Consider the following 21,797-nt stretch of genomic DNA (forward strand, 5'->3'; position numbering starts at 1 on the left):
AGTGTCTCCATTTTCCAATCTCTGAAATGGGGATAATGATGAAACCACACTTGTAAAATCCTTTTGAGCTCTCTAGATGAAAGGACTTATGTGAGTGTAAAGTATTGTTATTAAAATAATAGAATCTCTAATTAAAAGGAATAGGCTATTTAGAGTTCCTTGTAAAGTCACTAATCGGAGGTCTTTAAGCTTATTTATCCTAATGCCTTTCTGAGGTTGAGCTGATGCAGTTCATGTAGGAACCTGTGGTGTTAAGATGTTTCTGTTCCCTTCCATTTTTATCCTGCTCCTAAGTAGATAAAGAGCTTCTGCATGTCAATTTAATTCTTGCTCAAGGACATTCTCCAAGTGTCGATAGTACGAGGGGGTCTTTTAGTTTTCTGTCTCCATCTCTTAGGAAGATAACCCCATCCTTTCTAAAAAACCCTCTTTTGACTTAAATCACTATTGATAGATTAGCGGGAACATTAACTCATTTTAGATTTATGTGAGGTCCTATAAAAATATAGATGAAAGAAATACCTCTTCTGTGTGCTTGGTTTTCACATTCTCACACTTTTCAGTTGTCTTCAGGAGGGCGACAGATTCCCTACATCCAAATTGTAGGCTCTTAGCGGAAAGGAATGGGGCTACAGCCGAATTCTATTTTCCTGTGACACCTACTGGAATATCATTTTTTAATTAAATATATTTCCAAGTCATTACATGGACTCAAAATGAAGTGAATGCTCCCTTGTTAGTGTATATACATTGCTTTTTGTGGGCCACTCTGATGCATTGCTTTGTTGATCACGTGGTGAGGCATTCCCGATCTTCCGAGTCAAGGTTAGTCATTTAATTTTGTTGTCCGACAGCACTTGATTTATTTCTCCACTTTCACCTTTTCCACAAGAAGGCTTGTGGGATGTGTGCATGCCTTTCATTCCCTCCCAGCTAAGGGATGTTAGGCTACTTCAAAAAGTTCACGGAAAATGGAACAAAAAGATGGTTTATTATTTTGGGGCAAATACATTTGAAATCTATGCATGTGTAGGGTTTTTAAAAATTTATGCACTTTGCATATGATGAAAAAGTTATGCAAGAATTTCAATCTTTTTGCAGTAAAATGAAATCTTTTAATTTCATTTCCACGAACTTCTTTAAACCCTCTCTTGTTTGTATCCCCTGCTGTCTACTGCCTTTTATTCGATTTTTCATTGCTTCTTTCATTACTCACTTAGCCAGCATTTATATAGAACCAATTATGTTGGGCAATTTATGTACAGAGAGGAAGGAAAACCAACACAATTCTGAAAGTGTGCACAGTATAGGGATAAACCATACATGAAAACAAATTGTTGCTATACTATTTGATACGTGGTATCTAATAAAACTAATAATAACACTTATTATAGACCTTAATATACCAGACAATGTCGTAAGTGCTCTATATTAATGCGCTTTCTTTATGTGAAAACTTTGTGAAGTCTTACCTTGACCCAACAGGCTCTGAGAGGTGAAGTCCGCAGTCACCAGATGTGTACAAAAAGCTAAGGGAGTACAGGTGAAGGCATGTTCAGTGCTTTTTTGAGAAACAAGAGTTCATTTGGGGGGGCAGTTTTAGCATCACAGCAAAACGGAGTTAAGAGCACAGAGATTTCCCACACATGCCACCCTAACATACCCACAGGCTCGACACTTTCCCGAGGGTAGTTTTGACTAGCCTTTAAGCGGTAGGTGTTCAGTAAATTATCTGTTAAAAAATAAAGTGAGGAGAGGGGGAAGCAGTTAGGTACTGAGAATTTTGTTTGTATGAACCAAAAAGAATCTTGATAAAGAAAGTAGAATAGTTTTAAAATTCACAGGATAAGTTATGAATAATTCAACAATGAGAGCCTCCAATCCAAAACAAGTTTCAGATCTTCAAATGTAGGAATTGAATTTGCTATTGCAAAATTTAGGTGTATTATTTTTTAGCATTTGTAAAAAAATGGTTGGTTTTATTTCTTAGAGAGCAGTTTTTACTTGCCAGCAAAATGAAAAAGAAAGTACATGATCTGTGCCCTTGCACAAGCTCCCTTTCCTTGGTCCTCAACAACCAGCCCCAGGTGGTCCTTCCTGACACATCATTGTCACCCAGATTTCTTAGCATTTTGAAGCCAGAAGTGACTGTCTTGCTAAAGAGAAGTCATTGTACACTCAACCCTAAGCATCTGATCTGACTACAGCTATGCAGCTTGAACTTTGAATTTTCATTTGAATAGTTGTATTCTTCAGACACAGTAATTTGTCCATTGCTTCTTACAGAAATACTCTATTCCTGGAAAAGCTGCCGTAATAGCTGATTACGTTTTAATAAAGGTTATTTTTCAAAGTAGATAGTATGAACTTTTAGTAAGACAGCCTGAGAGAAAACGGATTTCAAGATTTGTAAAACCTGAAGTATCTTGAAGAGTCTGATCCTACAGTAACCACCCAATAAGTACTAATTCAATAAATATGGTGTATTTGATAACTTGACTCCTGTAATCAACATTAATGTCAATGTTTAAATCAAAATATTCAGAAAGAGCTTTCAGTTTTGGTAATAGAAGAGTTTTTCATTTTTGAGTACTTTTACTTATATTTTCAAGGCGTACTGAAGTGCAGAACTATGTGAAGCTAGAGTATTTCGCATGTTGCAAAGAATGTAGAACTCAAGCAAAGTTGTTTTTTTTTCATTGTACCTACTTACTATATTCTTGATGAAATTTGCCATAGCTATAAAAAAAACCACTGGGTGACCAGAGAAGAAGTTGTGTCTTTGATTTACAGAACACAAATGCTAATCACTTGGTTTTAATGATTTTGTTTTTCTTTTTTGTTGTTGTTGTTACTTAAGAATTTTTTTTTATTAATTACATTACATTATGTGACACAGTTTCATAGGTACTGGGATTCCCCTCCACCCCTCCTCAAGCCCTCCCCCCATGGCAGATTCCTCCACCTTGCTGCATTGCCACAGTTCAAATTCAGTTGAGATTCTTTCATTGCAGGCATATACCAAACATAGAGTCCAGCATCTTATTGTCCAGATAAGTTCAACGGCTTCTTGGGGAGACCGTCTCTGGTCTGAAGGTAGAGCCGGTAGAGTATCATCCCGATCAATTAAAAGCCCCAACATAACATCAGCAACAATTTATAACGTTATGGAATTAGTGGACATAGTATTGAGTAACCAATATGTTTAAAAAAAATGCAAATTCTTAACCACATCCTGTGACTTCTTCATTGACATTTCAATTTTAGTTTATATACAACCGGGTTCTATACACCTTAAAATGGCTATAGATTACTATTCAGCTGTCTCGTGTCTATTTTCATTGTAGTATTCACCTTTTTATAGTGTTGAAACATAATTTTGCTGAACCTGGCTTTTTTTTTTTTCGGGAAGTCTAGACTGGCTTATAACTCTAACAAGACATTTGTCAACAGTTGAGGTGCAGAACAGTTTTAGGAGCGGTGTGCAGAGAAATCTTCAATGCCCTAGTGAGGAGTAACTGATCTTTGTGTCCCACCTAGTAAGGTATAAGAGTCCACGCTGTTTGCTGTCTGATTCTAGGCTTTCCTTGTTGTTCTCTGTCTATCTATTCTAGATTTTTTGTTTGTTTGTTTGGTTGGTTGGTTATTTATTTGTTTTGAGGGGTTTCCGGAGATTTTGTTTTTCTTTAGAGGTAGTAATAATCTCCTTTCTCTTAGTTTCCATAGCTTTTACTCACCTCTATTTTGGTACCTGTAATTTTTCAAGGTTATTTACAGGGTAGTTTTTCCTGCTGATGTAAAGGACAGGGAGAGAAAGTTTGTGTTTATGGCATTACCTACTACAGGTTCAACTTTCATATTTTCTTCATTCCAAATGTTAATTAGGTATGTGTCCAAGCATGAGCCTATGTTGTGAACTCACTGACTTCCAGTTGACTGGGGTAAAACAAAAATGATCAACCCTGTGTATCTATGGGCTCCCCATAGGTGGGCCCTCTATCTGTGGATTCAGCCAATCAAGGATAGATCATACTCAGAAAAAAAAGCACTTTTTCTGAGCATGTATGGATTTTTTTCTTGTCATTCTCATCTAAACACAGAGTTTATCAGTTATTTGCACATAGTATATGCTGAAAGTAATCAGAGATGATTTAAAATCTGCAAGAGAAAGATAGTGTACTACCTGGAAGAGCTATGCTTCTTTCAATATGTCACTTGAGCATCCTATGATTGGTGATATCCAATTAACAGTCCTGGAGTTAATGGCCTGCTGATACTAAGGGATGCTGAATAGAAGTATTTACAAGTAGTGTGAACAAGGCAAGTGGAAGAGAACCACAAGAGACTGGGAGATGGTTAGAGACATGCAGAAGCACCTGGATTTGATGTGTGGAATCAACGGAAAGCTTTTAAAGGACCCAGTGTGAAGCTTGCAGGCGGGCCAAGTAACCTGAACAAAGACAGCAGTCTGGGGAGGCTAGAAGAAAACATGTTTCAGGAAAAAGAGCAATTGCTCTTGGGGCATGAGGGGGAGGAAAAGGAAGAGAGGGGAAAAGAAGAGCAAGAAGAGCAGGTGACTTGGTCACTCATGCTACTGTGTTTCCACCAGCCTGTAGTCTCCTGGGAGAAAGCATTTGTATTCCCTTTGGTTTCTACCTGTTGTTCCAGTAACACCTACACTTTCACTGTTTTTATTTTTAACTTTTTTTTTCAAACATAAAGGCAACAGTTTCATCCATTCCATAGGTTTATATATATTTTTAAAGATTTATTTTTTTATTTATTTTATTGCAAAGTCAGATCTACAGAGAAAAAGATCCTCTAGCCACAATGGCCAGAGTTGAGCTGATCCAAAGCCAGGAGCCAGGAGCTTCTTCCGGGTCTCCCACACGGCTGCAGGGTCACAAGGCCTTGGGCTGACTGCCTCCCCAGGCCACAAGCAGGGAGCTGGATGGGAAGTGGAGCAACCGGGACAGGAACCAGTGCCCATATGGGATACTGGTGTGAGCAAGGCAAAGACTTTAGCCACTAGGCTACTGTGTGGGGGTCCCCACAGGTATAGTTTTAAGAAGGCACTCACACTTCCCTCACTCTCCTGCCTCTCTCTAATACTCTTCCTCACTCTCTCCAACAATATTTGTACAGAATTTTGATCCATTCATTCAATATTTACAGGCTTAATTCATAACTGATTATTATAGTTAACAAGTAAGATCTAAGAAGACCACCAGACCATATTTCCACTGAAATATAAATATGGGCTAAAAATGACAATTACATCTTGAAGTACCAGTTTATTCCTACACATTTTTCTGTATTAGCTGCTACATGTCAGAGAAAACATACGGTATTTGCCTTTTTGGGACTGTCTTATTTCACTAAGCATAATGGTTTATAGTTGTATTCATTTAGTTGCAAAAGACAGGATTTCATTGTTTTGTGGCTGAGTAGTTTCCATAGTGTATAACTTTTCTTTATTCAATCTTCAGTTGATGCACATCTGGCTTGCATCCTTACTTTTGCTATTGTGAATTAAACTGCATTAAACATGGGAGTACAAGTACCTCTCATATGCTGGTTTCATTTCTTGGGGCTCTTTAACATATTGCTGCTGAAAGAGTGAGGGACTGGTTAGACCCAAAGCAATTGTCCAGAAGGCTAAGAAGGGAAAGGAAAACCAGGGGTAAGCTAACACCACTTCCACGGAATGCTAGTAAGAGAGACACACAGAGCTTGACGTTCCTAGTTCTCATTCTCTGTGTGTGGAGAGAGCTAGCGTATGTGTGCAGCTGACGGGAAACCCTCAGTGATCTGTGCTCCCTGACATGGCAACTAATTCACCTTTATAAGCTGCCAGCCTCCATTGATTTTGTCTTAACACGGTCTCCTTTGTGAAATAAACCAGCATTTTTAGTGATAGATCTCACCGTAACTCCTAGAAATGAACTTTTTTCTGTTTTAATTTTGGTTCCGTATTCAGCTTTGTGTATGTTCTCTTCCCTCTCTAAATCAATTAACTGTCCATGCCAGGTCTTCAGTGTTTGAGCCACACAGGGAGCAGGGCTCAGCAAGATCACCCCAGGCTGGGTCATGGAGAGCACGTGGCAAGGGCACGCCTTTGTGCTGTGCCAGAGGCAGGAGAACACCTGTACGAGGTAGCTGAGATGGCCACCACCAGATCACCAGCTGACACCATGGGCACTCATGGTCGCTCTGGACTTGGAAGCTGAGATGAAAGTATCGGTCAAGGGGGCTGGTTTCTTCTTTGGCCCCGTCTCCGGCTTGCGCATGGCCACATTCTTTGTTTTCGTTTCTCCTAGGTTTCATTTTGTGTGAGACTGGGTCCCAATTTCCTCTTCTTGCAAAGACACTGCTCCTGTTGCATTAGGACCTGCCCTAAGGGCTGAATGTAGCCTTATTTGTCTCATTGAGAATTCTACTTCGAAGTGCTGTTTGACTTGAACACCTGCATTGTGAAGGAGACATAATTCAGTCTTTGCCATCAAGTAATGCATATCATTGCCTGTTTCTTTATTGGTACTATTTCTAAGGACCTCAGTAGTGTTCGGGCCACTGGGATTGCAAGAAGAGACCAAGGGAAGGAAATGGACTTACTTTTCCGTCCTGGAACCATTTTTCTCTCTTCCACTCCATCCTGAGCTCCAATTCTGAAATTTTTGCCAAGCTCCATAAACCCACTTTCTCGTCCATCTTTCCCTTTTTCTAAATCAGGAAACTTTGCTGGCTACCATTGTGGAGACTGCAGGTTTGGCTGGACCGGCCCCAATTGTAATCAGAAGAAACAGGCAGTTGTTCGGCGGAACATCCATTCCCTGTCTGATCGGGAGAGAGCGCAGTTCCTGGACGCCTTAGACCTGGCCAAGAAGAGCCCGCACCCCGACTACGTGATTGCCACTCAGCACTGGCTGGGCCTCCTTGGGCCCAATGGCACCCAGCCTCAGATCGCCAACTGCAGCATTTACGACTTTTTTGTGTGGCTGCATTATTATTCTGTTAGAGACACATTATTAGGTGAGGCTCCCCATCCCCCACCCTCCCAACCCTGTTTTTCGGTTTAAGGTATGGTTACAGGTTTGTGATTGGGCAAGGGGACATGGGATGAATGGGAAGTCGCTTCTCTGAAGGTAATTGACAAGAGAGCAACTCAAGGCGGTGTCAGGTTTATGAAAGTTGTAGAATTATCAAACACTGCCTGAAGTTAGATGGGAACTGCTTCTTTTCTATATGTCAGCTGCGGACACTTTAAATGTCTGTCCTCTAGCTGATGCTCGTAATTCATAGCCTGACCTGTTCTCTGCGAAGCTATTAATCCTCACACGCATGGGAGGCAAACTCCTTTTGATTCCAGCAGAAAACATTTGTAAATCTGTCCAGGGAAGCCCTTTCTGACCTTTTCTTCAAATCAGAGGAATTAACTGAACATATGTCAAAGCACATGACACTTCTTTTACAGAATTAGAGAGAGTGTGCTGGAAGTGATTTTCTCATTAAACTCACATGTCTTTAGTCATTTATATGATCATTTATGGTATACCCATGTTCTATTGGGAACGCACAGGTCTTTTGTTAACGAAAAGTATAAGCTGAGCCACATGAACAGTTAATTCTTTCTGTTTAACCCTTTGAACCACCCTTACCTTGTGTGTTGGATGCTTAATAAAGTGGTGCCCAGGGGCCAGTGTTGCTATGCAGAGGGTTAAGCAATCACCTACAACACCACCACCATCTCATGTCAGAATGCCAGCTTGAGTTCCACCTATTCTGCTTTGGATCCAGCTTCCTGCTAATGAGCCCAGGAAGGCAATTAGACTGCTGCTATCTGCATGAGAGAGACATGGATGGAGTTCTTAGCTCCTGCTTCACCTGGTCCAGCTCTCATTGTTACAGACATTTTGAGAGCGAACCCATGGATGGAAGATCTTCCTCTCAGTCTCTCCTCTGTTTTTCACTCTGCCTTTCAAATATGTCTTAAAAAAAGAGATGCATATACATATATATACATATATTATATATATATATATATAGAGAGAGAGAGAGAGAGAGGGAATGTGAGGAAGAGAAAAGAAGAAAATAGAAGAAAAAAGAAAAAAAGGGAAAAATCAGGGTTCCCTGTTCTTTGAGTTCTTACAAGTTGGGGTGTGGATAGGGCTTGAAATGGGGGAGAGATTAGATGAATAGCTTTTTTTTTTATAAGATTTATTTCATTTTATCAGAGAGGAAGATTCACCAAAAGAGACAGAGAGAAACATTGTGCATCCACTGGTTCACTCCCCAAATAACCACAATGGTCAGAGGAGAACCCATCCAAAGCCAGGAGCCAGGAGCTGCTTTTGGGTCTCCCACATGGCTTTGGGTCATTCTCTGCTGTTTTCCCAGGTCACAGGCAGGGAGCTGGATGCAAACTGTCCCCTATATTGGATCCTGGTGCTTGCAAGGGCAGGATTAGCCAATGAGCCATGGTACCAGACCCCCTGGGTTCAGCTTTGACTTGAGCATTTCCTTCTGAGGGAGAGCCATTGACACCAGGCTGTTGCAGATGGCTTCGGAAAAAAATATGGCTTGAATTCACTCCTGAATCTTCTCATGGCACTTCAGGATATATGGCTACATCTGGAACTGTCCTGACCTTTGGGGTCTGTCTTTGGGGGTCTCACCCATTTGGAATAGTGAGACTCTCATTTGAAATCACCCAGCCTTGTCTTTGTCACTAGGCATCTCCTCATCATTTTGATATGAGGACTTGAACCTTCCATCCAAATGGAAAGATTTTGTTTTTCAAACCCGTGAGGCCAAAGCAGTGTGAACAGTTCTTTTCTCAGTGTGGGTTTTTTCAGACATCTTGCCTCGCAGGTAAGCATCTGTCTGTCTTTATGGATAGATATGGAAGCTCTCTGGTTATAAACCTTTATAGTCTCCGCTGTCATCACTTTGAGGGATGTTTGCTTTATGAGAGGGGAGTCTCTCAAGAGAAAGAGAAAACCGTCGTTTCTGGTCATATCCAGGTATTAAATTTATATTCATGTCTGTTCAGTTCTCTGAAGTTATTATAGGCACTTGGAGAAAGAACTGAAGTTAGCTAAAGTTTCTACATAACCATCAAAAGACGTTACGAAATGGGAAGAAGGATAGAGCAGGCAGTAAGGAGGGTGCTAAATTGCCCAAAGCTTTTCACTAAAATTGGCAGTTCCAGTGGCCAGCCAAATTGGTTTGAATGTATTTTTCTCTCTCTTGGTGTCAGCGACCATGCTTGTCAGACAGTGGTTGTAACTGATTGATGGGGGAGGCACAGTCTGTGGAAGCTCTCTCTGGTTATCTAAATGCTGCATTAGGACTATGAGTGCTTGAAGCTGCCACACTTTTCATCCCCACTGCTCCATCCTTACAAATGTGTGTGTTTATAGTGAATACGCTAGGAAATGTCTTTAAAATGCATTTCATCTAGTTCTAATGATCTGTTCCGTTAGATACTCCAGTTCATTGTACTGGGCTCAAAAATTAAATATGCAACCACGACTCCTACATGTGACTTGAATTTCTTGGATCATTACTTAAATCCCAACTGTTTGAGACACGAAGGAGGGCTTATCCAAAATGTGTAAAGTTATCTCTGATGTTCTTTTGTTATTGTTTTTATTGTTGCTTTCAAAAGCATCAATAATGATATTTAAAAAAATTAAATCATCGGCTTAGTATCACTGCAAACACATGTTGAGTAAGGTTTGACATTTAAATATTCTCTTCTCATATTTACCTCAATATGTTTCTCAATTGTTTTAGGACCAGGGCGTCCTTACAAGGCTATAGACTTTTCCCACCAAGGGCCTGCCTTTGTTACTTGGCACCGGTACCACTTGATGTGGCTGGAAAGAGATCTCCAGGTTGGTCAAAACCATGCATTTGCTATTTTTAATTTCTAAAAACAATGTAGTTTTGCTGTATTTAATACACACCTACAGAGTGAACTGATAAGCACTGTTAACAAATTACATATCCATCATTTCATTTGGTTTCCTCTTTCCTTCTTTCATTCCCTCCCTCCTCTCTATTTCTTTCTCTCTCTCTTTTCTTCTCTCCCTCCATCTCTCTCTCCACTCCATCCCCTCCTCTGTGTTGAGACTATCCAAAATCTAATCTATTGCAAATTCTGCAGTTGACAGTATTATTAGCTGTAGTACTCAGGTTACTCGTTGACTCTCCAGTCTCTTTATCCAATGAAGCTGCAGTTTTGCACCTTTGACCTGCCTTTTCCTACTTCTAGCTTCTTGGTCCTTGTATTTGCTCTCTGTATTTCTATGCTTTTTAAAATTTATTATTTGGAATTCCACAGAAAGCGAGCTCATGTGTCTGGTTTATTTCACTTATCATATCCTTTAGGTTCACTCATGTTGTCACAGTTGGTAAGATCTCCCTTTTTAAAGCTGAATGGCAATTGCATTGTGTGTGTGAGTTTATACACATAAATGATCCCTTGGTACCTGCGGGATATTGGTTCTAGGACCATCCCCTACCATGTAATACCAAAATCTGAAGATTCTCAATTACATAAAATGGCACAGTACTGGCATATTAATCTGTGCAATGTTCACCGTATGTGATGTTGAATCTTTTCTGACTACTTACAATGCTTGATATAATGTAAATGGCATGCAATAGTAGTTTTAATGTGTTATATAGAGGATAATGGCAAGAAGAAAAGGCTATGCATGCTTGGTAAAGATGCTTTGGTTTTCACACTTATTTTGGGTCTGTAATTGATTGACTCTACAGATTCAGAGCCCCTGGATGCAGAGGATCGACACTCATAGCACAGTTTATGATTATACACATGTAGGAGTACGCATGGATCTAAACGTTTGTGCCAAAATGATTTTATTTTGTGATTAGTCATCCCTCCATCTGGTAATTTCCATCTTGCTCATGACCTGTGCCAGTCTTCACTCTTTCGTGTTGTATCTGGTGTCAGAAGTTAAACGTCTATTCGTTGCTTCTAGCGCCTCACAGGCAATGACTCCTTCGCTTTGCCCTACTGGAACTTTGCCACCGGAAGGAATGAGTGTGATGTGTGCACAGATCAGCTGCTTGGGGCAGCGAGACAAGATGATCCAAGCCTGATTAGTCAGAACTCCCGGTTCTCCAGCTGGGAGATTGTCTGTGACAGGTAAAGGCCTATCGTGTGCGGCAGTGTGGGTGTGGGAGCCATCTCTGCTATCTGAGAATTGATGTTTCTGTTTCTTATGTTTTTTATAACTGCTTGTGCAATTCTGTTTACATGTTTCTGAAAGCAATTTCCCAAGAGAAGTGATGTTTTAAAAATGCTATGTTCTTTAATAAAAAGCATTTTGAGATGAGCTGTTTTAGAGTTCAGAAGGGTTTCTGTGTTCAGTCAACTTTTGCTAAGCAGCAGTCTTACTCTAGGAGATGCAATTCTACTGGAAATACAAGAGTTAATCAAATGTAGCCTCCTTTCTGACTACGAGTCTGTATTTACACACGTAGAATTCATGTAAATGAACAATAACCCAGTGTGAGAAGGACTGTCATAGATGCTCTATAATAGCTAGACCCAAGTGAAGCTAAGTCCTCAACAGGAGGTGATGTGGAAGCTGAGACTTGAAGAAGCTACAGCTGTTAGCCAGATGGAAGGGAGGATGAGGAGAGTGTAGTGCAGGGTGACAGTTGTGTCTTGGATGGAAGGAACACCATGAATGAAGGCAGCGTGCTGTGGCCAAGCCACCCAAGGCAGGTGAGCTGAAGAAGGAAGGCCACGAGGCTGTTTTCTCAAACCCTGACGATCCCACAAGCAGGTGAGCAGCATGTGAAGGGCACATGCATCCTCCAAGCTTCCTGGCACACATTTCCCTTTCCTGGCACACACCTTCCTCTTCCGCCTCCCGTGAATGTATATTCCAAGGTCCTCAATGGGTTCCTGAAACTGCGGAGAGCGATTAGCCCTCAAATATGTACTGTTTCTTTTTCCTTTACATAGAATAGTTCAAAATGTTCATGGCAAATGGAATTAAAAGATGCATGTTAAGTCCGTACATGGTTTTTCCGTAAAGTTTTGAAGACTCATCATACGTTTAGATTTTAATTTTTTGGAACCAAAATAAAATAAACTTAGTTGTTTTACAACTTACCTTTTCATTCCATTTTCATGAACTTCTGCAAGTATCCTTATTCATATCTCTAAATTAGGTACAGTAACAGGCTCATAATAATAACTGATAGTAAAGTAGAATTAAAATAGTATACAGTAGAAATGTTTTGTGAATGAAGTCTCTGTCCTCTCAATTACTTCATTCCTCATTTTTACTACAGTCTTATTTTCAGATCAGTGTTGACTGTGAATTCACACTGTGGAAAGTAAAACCTCAAGAAGGAGAGAGGTGTGCCCTGTTTTGGAAAAACATTGCCCAGGAGGCTCCTTTTCTTCCTCTGCTAATGATTTTCTCCATCGTCTCCACTTTTTTTGCACCAATGATCTTTCTTCCCCTCCCATGTCATTAGACTGCTCCACAGCACCTAGCCCCAGCTCTACTGTGACTCCCTGCCTACATCCAACCCAGGGCAGTTGTGTGTGGTGAGGCACCTGCACCCTACCAGCTGACGCCCACCATCTGCCTCCCTTGTGTTTCCCTAAGTCCTTGGCATAGTACTCCATGCATGGGAACATCCTGCTTGCTTTCACTATGACTATGCCTAATTTCATGAAAAGCCATTTTTTCCTGTTGCCTTTCTTGGAATGTCAATGAGTGGTATGAAAAAAGGAAGTGTCTATGGTAAAGTAAGGTTTTTTTAAAAAAATATTATTATTTTTAGAGATTTATTCATTTATGTGGAAGTCAGGGTTATAAAAGGAGGAAGAGAGAGGCAGAAAGAGTGGTCATCAATTTGCTACTTCATTCTCTAAGTAGCCAAGACAGGCAGGCCAAAGCCAGCAACCAGGAGCTTCATCTGACTCTGTCACGTGGGCGGCTTGGGCCATCTGCCGCTGCTTTCCCCTGGTGATAGCAAGAATCTGGATGGGAAGTGAAGCAGCTGGGACACAAACCAGCACTCAAATGGGATGCTGGCATCCCGGGTGGCGGGCTTGTTGTATGACATTGGCTTTCAGTGATCTGCCAAGGGACAGAGAGACAAAGGAAGAGAGAGAGAGAGACCAAAAGACATACAAATCTCCCATCTGCTGGCTTATTCTCCCATTGCCTGCACTGGCCTGGGCTGGATCAGGTTGAAGCCTGGAGCCAGAAATGCAAGCTGAGTTTTCCATGTGAATGGCAGGAACTCCTATGTTAGCCATCACTGTGACTTTCCAGGGTATGCACTTACAGGAAGCAGCAAGCTGACTTCAGGAACAGACCCCAACATGAACCCAGACTTGTTTGCTTGTTTGCTTGTTTGTTTGTTTTGCTTTTTTTTGGAACCCATGTCTTTTGATATGGGGTAAGGCAGTAGAAATACCAGCTTAGCCTTGGGGCCAAATGCCTCTTCCCCAGATAACTTCAGAAATGACTGGGTTTTAAGGTTTTATGAAAATTTAGAATGTCTGCATGCTTTTCATAGATAAAAATGTTATTCTTCAAGAGGAACCTAAATGTAACTGGAACTCTGATTTCACAGACCGTCTTACCGGAACACACTTCGGGTAGAGCCATCTTAGAGGTGTTTTTTCACCTACTGTTCAGGTCCTGGCCTCTTTCACCCTCAGGTGTGTGCTGGTTCTGGCTTCACGCGACAATGCCAGCTCTTCATCCTTTAAGCTCACATAGTGACATCTGTTGAATTCCATCTTCACCAGTGAAATCAGGCTCTGTTTGAAATTCTGGTCACCCCAGGTCTATGGGATATGATGTTTTATGGGCGTGGAACCTTCTTAGTCATATGTTTACTAACCTGCTGCCCTGGAACAGTTTCCAACAATTTTCTTTGGTATTTTCTGTGTCATTTAACTTTGATGTCCTCTGTTTGCCTTGAGTTTCCCCAAAGTGCTTTCCTGGGTTTTCAGGGCCACTTCTGCCCGAACTACTTCATCTCGGCCATGTTCAAGCCATCCTATTCTCTCTTCAGTGACTCAGTATCCGCTTGTACAAAACAGGAGTCACCATCGCGCCTTGCAAGTGAACACTCTCACATTTCGCTAGAGAGTGATGATTATTCCTCTTCATGCCTGTCTCCGTGTTTTGTCCATTCACCTGTTTGAAGCATCTTGATCCACAATTACTTACAAGGCTAGTTCTTTAGCCACAGATTTTTGATCCTTGTAAGATGGCTCCAATACCATTTTACTCTAAGTATAACCCTGATGGTTTACTTGGTCTCAAATTTATGATACTACTCATGAATTAAGATGTATTTATTTTAAATCCTTTTTAAAATCTTAGTTTGGATGACTACAACCGCCGGGTCACCTTGTGCAATGGAACCTATGAAGGCTTGCTGAGAAGAAATCAAGTGGGAAGAAACAATGAGACGCTGCCCACCTTAAAAAACATTCAGGATTGCCTGTCTCTGCAGACCTTTGACAATCCTCCTTTCTTCCTGAACTCGACCTTCAGCTTCAGGTTGGTACTCTGTGCCTGGGGAACTGGCACTTACATGGCTCACAGATGCTCTGTGCCTGGGATTGTGATAGACTGAATAAAATCCGGCTACAGAAAATATCTACAAAGCTAAGCAATGGAGGCCTTAGGAAGGGATTGACGTTGTGACAGTCATCATGAACTTACTGTGACTCGTTTTTGTGCCTTCTAACTTAGTTGTTCAGTACCACCTTTTGTATTTCTAGTTTCTGTACTTGTATAGAAACGGTCTTTAGAATGTATCTCGTTAATTATACATTTTTAGCTTTTTAAATATTTTGATTTTGATTAAAAGATGAATGACAGGAAGACTCAAATGAAAGACAGAGGAAAAAAGATCTTCCATCTACTAGTTTACTCCTTAAATTCCTGCAAGAGCCAGGACTAAGCCAGGTCAAAGCAAGGAGCGAACAACTTCCGTTCAGGTCTGCCACGTGGGTAGCAGCAGTCCACACACTTGGACTGTGATCAGCTTTCCAAGTGCGTTGTCAGGAAGCCGGATCAGAAGAAGCACCAGGTAGCCAAGACTCCAAGTGAACTCTGCCACGGGATGTGGGTATCCCAACAGCACCTACCCAGAGCACAGTGTTTTAGAAACACCTATGCTGTTTATTTTTCTTTTATTTCTTCTTTCTTTAATGTTGACATTAGAGGTTTATTGGCCATAGAGTTGGAGCTTGTGGTCTGACCTCTCAGAGGAAGACCCTAGTCAAATTCATTCCCAAATGGAATATAGCAGTGATATTTTAACACTTGAAATTTAAAATCCAACTGCTACTTTTCTTCTACAAAAGGAAAAAAAAAAAAGAGAGGAATTATGTTGGGGCCAGCATTGTGGTTAAGCTGCTAGCACTGGTTTAAGTTCCACCTGCCCAATGTTTGATCCAGCCCTGTCCTGAAAGTACCTGGAAAAGTAGTGCTCAAGTGCTCTGCACCCACATGGCAGACATGGAAAAACTTCCTAGATCTTGGCTTCAACCTGACCCAGCTCTGGCCATTGAAGCCATTTGGGGAGTGAACCCGTGGGTGGAGTGCCTCATCCTCTGTCTCTTCTTCTCTCTCACTCTGCCTTTCAAATAAATGAAATCTTTTTTAAAAGAATAAAAGTTAAAGATGGATGGAGCTTTGAAGGCGGTACAGAATGAATTGGTGGTCTTCTCTAAACCTAAAAACTCTTAACTGTATCAGAAGTAGGGCAGGGTGCATGTGGACATCAGGGCTGCAGTAAGGGAACAGGGCTCGGAATCTATGCTGGAATGGGACAGAGCCCTCGGTGTGATGTGGAATGTGAGTAAACAGTTTTGGTAAAAAATCCATCAGAATAGACTGTGTTCTCTGCAGAATCAAGTTAGGGAGCAGTTCTCAAAGTGTGGTGCCCAGGTCACCATAATTGGCATCATCTGGGAATTGAATGAAATAGAGCATCCTCTCTGTGTTGATTCTGAAGTCCGAGTGAGAAACATGAAATCTGTGCTTTTCTTCAGTGATTCCAAAGTATACTTAGGTATGAAGATGACTGAGTTAAGGTGCGGGTATTTTTAGAATTTCTGGAATAGGGATATGGGGAGTAAAGGACAATGTTGAAGGGAATCTTAAATATGTTTAAAATACTGTCTATATTGCAGCCAAACTAGAGTTCAATGCAGTTGAGAAACAGGAATCAAAGATTACATGTTAATTTCATATTGGTTAAAGACTATGTGCTGGGCAGGATAGTAAGCCCTGGAAATAAAAAAGAATCTAAAAAAATATGGACTGTGTGCTTTCAGTGCCTGAGAGACGGATTGGAAAGTGAAAGAGTGTCTTCCAGTGCAGACAGGAAGATGGTTCAACTGAGCAGGTGAAGGTACAGCACTGATTACACCTGCCCGGCTCATCAACCTTGAATACTGGGGCTGACATAGTCCACGAGCTATGACAGATTTTCCCATGTGTTGACCAATCCAACCAGGAGACTGTTATCACAGTTGGAAATGATGGAATTTTTTAATCAGCTTTTGTCTGTTGTCACTGACATGCTGGTTTCCCCCAGGAATGCTCTGGAAGGTTTTGATAAAGGAGACGGCACCCTGGACTCTCAAGTGAGGAGCCTGCATAACTTGGTTCACTCTTTCCTGAACGGGACAAGTGCTTTGCCACATTCTGCTGCCAATGATCCTATTTTTGTGGTAGGTTCAATGACTCAGAACAGGTGAAAACATTTTCTAGATAATATTTCAAGTTCATTTGCTTTTCTATAAAATGAAGGTTCAGTGGCATTTTATTCTTGGTGTGAACCATGTGACGTATGAACTGATAAATTTATTGTAACTACCACCATAGGGGATGCATTTAACCTCCTCTCTCCCTTCAAAAATCTGTACTTTTTAGGGATGATCTGATTTTGGGTGAGCACAGAGAGGACTTTTCAGTCCTGAGTTTGTAAATTAGCATAACATTACTAATATTTTGCAAAATTTGTATCATAAATTGCATAATGCTAATGATGTTAATGCAGCAACTCCCTTTAGTGCCTTCAACAACGATGTTAACACAGCAACTCCCATTAGTGTTACTTCACTTCATCTTATAAGTCAGTCAAGGGGAGATGCGTGGTTCTTTAAAATTCAAAGTGTGTTGAACTCCTTTGATATTCTTGAATCTGATTTTGCTTTCCTATTAAAACAGAAGGACAAACTTGACAATGAGATTCTAAGTTTTATTATTATAAATCTTGCTAATTTTTGAGAGATGTCCCCTGAGGACTTGTCCTGAGAGAAGCAAAAGGGGTTAGGGCCTTATTCTTCAACTATGCTTAGCCAATGTCCTGGAGCAGACTTGTACAAGCACATCTGGACAGCAGCCTGGTCTCTGTTCACCCATGTCTAGCTGTGCTCTAACACTGCTGCAATAGATCAATGAGGAAGTAAGATACTTCAAAAGAGAGGCAGACCCCATTCACAGTGCATTTATTCCAGTGTGTATTACAATTGTTCTACTTAATGAACTACTCCTATTGATCCTTTACTGTGCCTAATTTGTACAGTAAACCTCAGCATAAGTATGTATGAGAAAAAAACAACATATCTAGGGTTCAGTAATGTCTGTGGTGTTGGGCATTCATTGAGAGCCTGGCACATACATCTTGCAAATGTGGAGGGACTACTGTGATTGAACAGGCGGGGTTTATTTCTGCTTGTGGTGAGCTGAGAGAGGAGATGAAGAGCTCTATGGGCATCATAGAAGCCTAGCAGGGGAGCCAGGGCTGTGGCATAGCACATTAGGCCACTACCTTCAGTGGCAGCATGCTGTATGGCACCTGTTCAAGTTCCAGCTTCTTGAAGTGGAGAAGCTCCCTACTAATGTGCCCGGGAAAGCAGCAGAGGATGGCCCAAATGTGTGGGTCCCTGAACCCATGTGGGAGACCTGGATGAATGTCCTGGCTTGTGGCTCCTGGCTTCAGCCTGGCTGAGCCCTGCCGCGTGGTCATTTGGGGAATGAATCAGTGAATGGACTGTCTCTGTGTGTGTGTCCCTCTTTCTCTGTACTGCTGTGAGTCTTTCAAATAAATAGAATACTTTTTTTTTTAAAGAAACCTGACAGGTTATGAGTTCATACTGTGTTGTTTGGGGGCAGGATTGAAAGAGTTTTGCTCTGGGTAGGATGCCATGAGGGAGCACGGTGATTGTGTGATGGTGTATTCCAATACTTCTTAGGTACAGGCGGCAGGCTGGATGGTGGCAGCTGCACTTGTCAAAGCCGCAGCGCTCCTGTGGATTAGCCAGGAGAGGGTTACTGTGTGTTTTCACAAAGTTTGCATTTTGCCTGAGCTTGGGCATGCTTGAGGAACTGCCTTGGTTTCATTCCTCTCCACTACTGCCTCACAGCGGCCGTGTCTGGTATTGATGTTCTGTGGGAAATGGAGGTCTAGCTGATAACACTGCCTGCTCCTGGCTGTCAGAAGCTGCTTTTTCTTTTTCTTTTTTTTTAAAGATTTATTCATTTTATTACAGCCAGATATACACAGAGGAGGAGAGACAGAGAGGAAGATCTTCCGTCCGATGATTCACTCCCCAAGTGAGCCGCAACGGGCCGGTGCGCGCCGATCCGATGCCGGGAACCTGGAACCTCTTCCAGGCCTCCCATGCGGGTGCAGTGTCCCAATGCATTGGGCCGTCCTCAACTGCTTTCCCAGGCCACAAGCAGGGAGCTGGATGGGAAGTGGAGCTGCCGGGATTAGAACCGGCGCCCATATGGGATCCCGGGGCTTTCAAGGCGAGGACTTTAGCCGCTAGGCCACGCCGCCGGGCCCAGAAGCTGCTTTTTCGTTCTTCAGCACAGCTCACTCAGTCGGCTTGGGGTTCAGATGATGTACACACTTGGCTTCCAGCTGCTGCAACCCAGTGTTCTGGCTTGACAGACAGTTACACCTTACCATAATTTTATGCCACCTGCTTTCAAGTTCTATGTCTTAGATAGTTAAGGGAGCAGCTACAAACGGGGGAATTTCACCTCTTATTCTTTTTCATTTTGCCATCATTTTGAGTTTATATTATGCAGTTCAGATTATATTACGATTTTTTAAAGCTGTGTATTTTTCAGAATTTTTCTCACCTAAATGTGAATCTCAGTGATATATCTTAGTTTAGGCTGCCATGAAATAATGCCACAGACATTGGCCCTCAGTGCAGGTGTACACCTCACAAGTTCAGAGCCTGGCAAGTCTGTGATCGAGGCCCATTTGACATGGCTGGTGGTGAAGGATCTTTCCCAGGTCCCCTGACTGTATCTGTATGTGGTGGTGGGACGCGAGTTAGCTCTCTCTCTCTCTCTCTCTCTTTTTTTTTTTTTTTGAGATTTATTTATTTCTATTGCAAAGTCAGACATACAGAGAGGAGGAGAGACAAAGAGGAAGATCCTCCATCGGATGATTCACTCCCCAAGTGAGTGCAATGGCTGGTGCTTTTGCCGATCCGGAGCTAAGAGCTGGGGAGTTCCTCCAGGTCTCCCATGAGGGTGCAGGGTCCAAAGGCCTTGGACCATCCTCCACTACCTTCCCCAGGCCACAAGCAGGGAGCTGGATGGGAAGCGGAGCAATCAGGACCAGAACCGGCGCCGACATGGGCGCCAGAACCAGGGCGAGGACTTTAGCTGCTAGGCCACGCCGCCGGGCCCTGGAGTTAGCTCTGTAATGTCTCTTCTTCTGACGCCATTACTCATGTCACTTGAGTTCTATGACCTCACCAAACCCTATAATCTCCTTGTAAGGCCCCTCTCCAAATACCAGGCATATTAAATTGAGTTGTTCACTTATGAATTCGGGTGGACTATTGATCTGCAGTACCATGAAGTCTCCAACCATCAGTTGTACTCTGTTGCACTCATGAAAGTCTGTATGGCATGGAAGGGACACCAGATTACATTTTTAAGTAGTTTTATTCAGTCCTCATTTGTGCAGATTTGGAAATGTCACAGAACAATGTGGAGCATCTGTTTATGCTCCCTGCAAGATGTGGGTCACATGTCCTGAGTGGTGGGAAAAGGCGTTTGTGCCCATTAAGTTGACTCAGATAACTGTCAAGGGCAACGAAATGTTATCATAAAAATGATGATGTGTTTTGTGGTAGCTGGTGGTGAAGAATTAGACAACTGTATGTTGGGTTTGAATTTCCAATTCTTAATTAAGGTCCCTTATCTTATTCTCAATAACACACAGTTGTGCCCCAAGGCAAGTACTAACAAGGGCCAAGTCACAGGTATTTCAAGGGTGATTCATTGGTTTTAGCCAACCCAGGTACAAAAGAAAATTGGAGCCAGGAAGAGGGAGAATAGGGGTGTGGCTTCCAGTAACTCCAAGCTTGTCCAATTCTGAGTAGCTTTCTGGGGCTCTAGATGAATGCACTGCCGAAGTGAGCTTGGAGGAGCCTTGAGGAAGAAGCAGTTGAGATAATCCTTCTTTGTGAAAATGCTTCTTCTTTATATTTATGCAACAGCAGTAAATGAAGAAGGAATCCGGAGTGTGGACCGTTGGTTCGGGCCACTGACCTGGTGGGGTCTTTTGTGAGGTCCCCATTCCTGTCTCTGCTGTTTTCAAGGGTACTGCTCTACTCAGTGGTTCTGAGTAGACATTTCAGGGCACATTTCTGGCTCTCCTCTCAGCTTAGGCCAAGAATTTCTGCTCTCCGCTTTCTCTGCTATTTAACCATCCAATTTGTCTCTAGATATATTTTCATGGTAATATATATTTTTCAGCGACATAAATTATACACACACAATCCATATGCATAAGGAAAAATGTCATAATACTTCTCACCCAGTATTCCACAATATTCGGAGGACAGAAGCTGCTTCTGACAAATTGGAAATCATATTCCCAACATTTCTCTTCCACTAAAGGAAATAGTGTTGGTGCTGTTTATTTGATTTGCAGTGCCATAAGGTTTCAGGACTGCCACACCATCTCTCCTTCCCTTGGGGAGCTAGCAACATTTCTCAGTAAATGACCAGATAGCAGATATTTTAGGCTTCCCAGGCCAGCCAATCTGTTTTGCAACTCCATGCTTGCAGTATAAAAGCAGCTACAGTGAGTGTATCATTGCAGTAAAACCTGATTTACAGAAATCACAGCTAGTGGGCGCTATGTGGTGGTCAAGCTTTACTCTGTCCCCCACCTCCAGCCCCGCCCTGCTGTGAGAGACCTGTGTCCCCTTTCCAGTAGGAGTAACTCTGCTGTAGAAGGAAGCCCCCCGTACAAATTTATGGACGAGGAATTTCACAATTTACATGTGGTTGAAGCAAACTAGCTACTTAGTTTCCTTGCCTTCTTTTCTCTGAATAGCTTTGATGTTTAAAGCTTGCCTTTCTTCAATAATATGCTCACACACACATGAGAATGCAGACAGCCACTGCACAGTAGTTTTAGAACTCGCAATTACTTTAGGCTACTTATGAGGAGTTTTATGTTGAAGTCAATTCAGCCTTAAGTGATTTTTTGTGTCTGTGTCTGTGTATGGAGATCATGGTTTAAACATTTCAGTTAACAGAGTTATAGCTTCCGGAATCCCAGTTTCACAAGGCAATTCATGCAAATGCAATGCACATGACATTTATTAGAATTATGTTTTTATGAAATCTCTTCAAGCAAGAGAGATACAAAATCGTGTTTGATCAAAATACTGAATAAAAAGAAGGTAGAATATTAAAATACAGGGAAAACTC

At 41.9% G+C, this 21,797-nt stretch overlaps 1 protein-coding gene across 2 annotated transcripts in view; it reads left to right on the forward strand.

Moving 5' to 3' along the window:
• Positions 1–21,797, forward strand: part of DCT (dopachrome tautomerase) — an 86,558-nt gene that overhangs the window by 51,782 nt on the left and 12,979 nt on the right. For both annotated transcript variants that reach the window (XM_058670561.1, XM_058670562.1), the window contains 5 exons: positions 6,733–7,032; positions 9,799–9,899; positions 11,013–11,179; positions 14,403–14,582; positions 16,633–16,768. In XM_058670561.1, the coding sequence (XP_058526544.1) occupies positions 6,733–7,032; positions 9,799–9,899; positions 11,013–11,179; positions 14,403–14,582; positions 16,633–16,768 (884 nt within the window). The remainder of the gene's footprint in view (positions 1–6,732; positions 7,033–9,798; positions 9,900–11,012; positions 11,180–14,402; positions 14,583–16,632; positions 16,769–21,797) is intronic.

The sequence above is a fragment of the Ochotona princeps genome, chromosome 12 (assembly GCF_030435755.1).
Source record: "Ochotona princeps isolate mOchPri1 chromosome 12, mOchPri1.hap1, whole genome shotgun sequence".
Taxonomy (NCBI): domain Eukaryota; kingdom Metazoa; phylum Chordata; class Mammalia; order Lagomorpha; family Ochotonidae; genus Ochotona; species Ochotona princeps.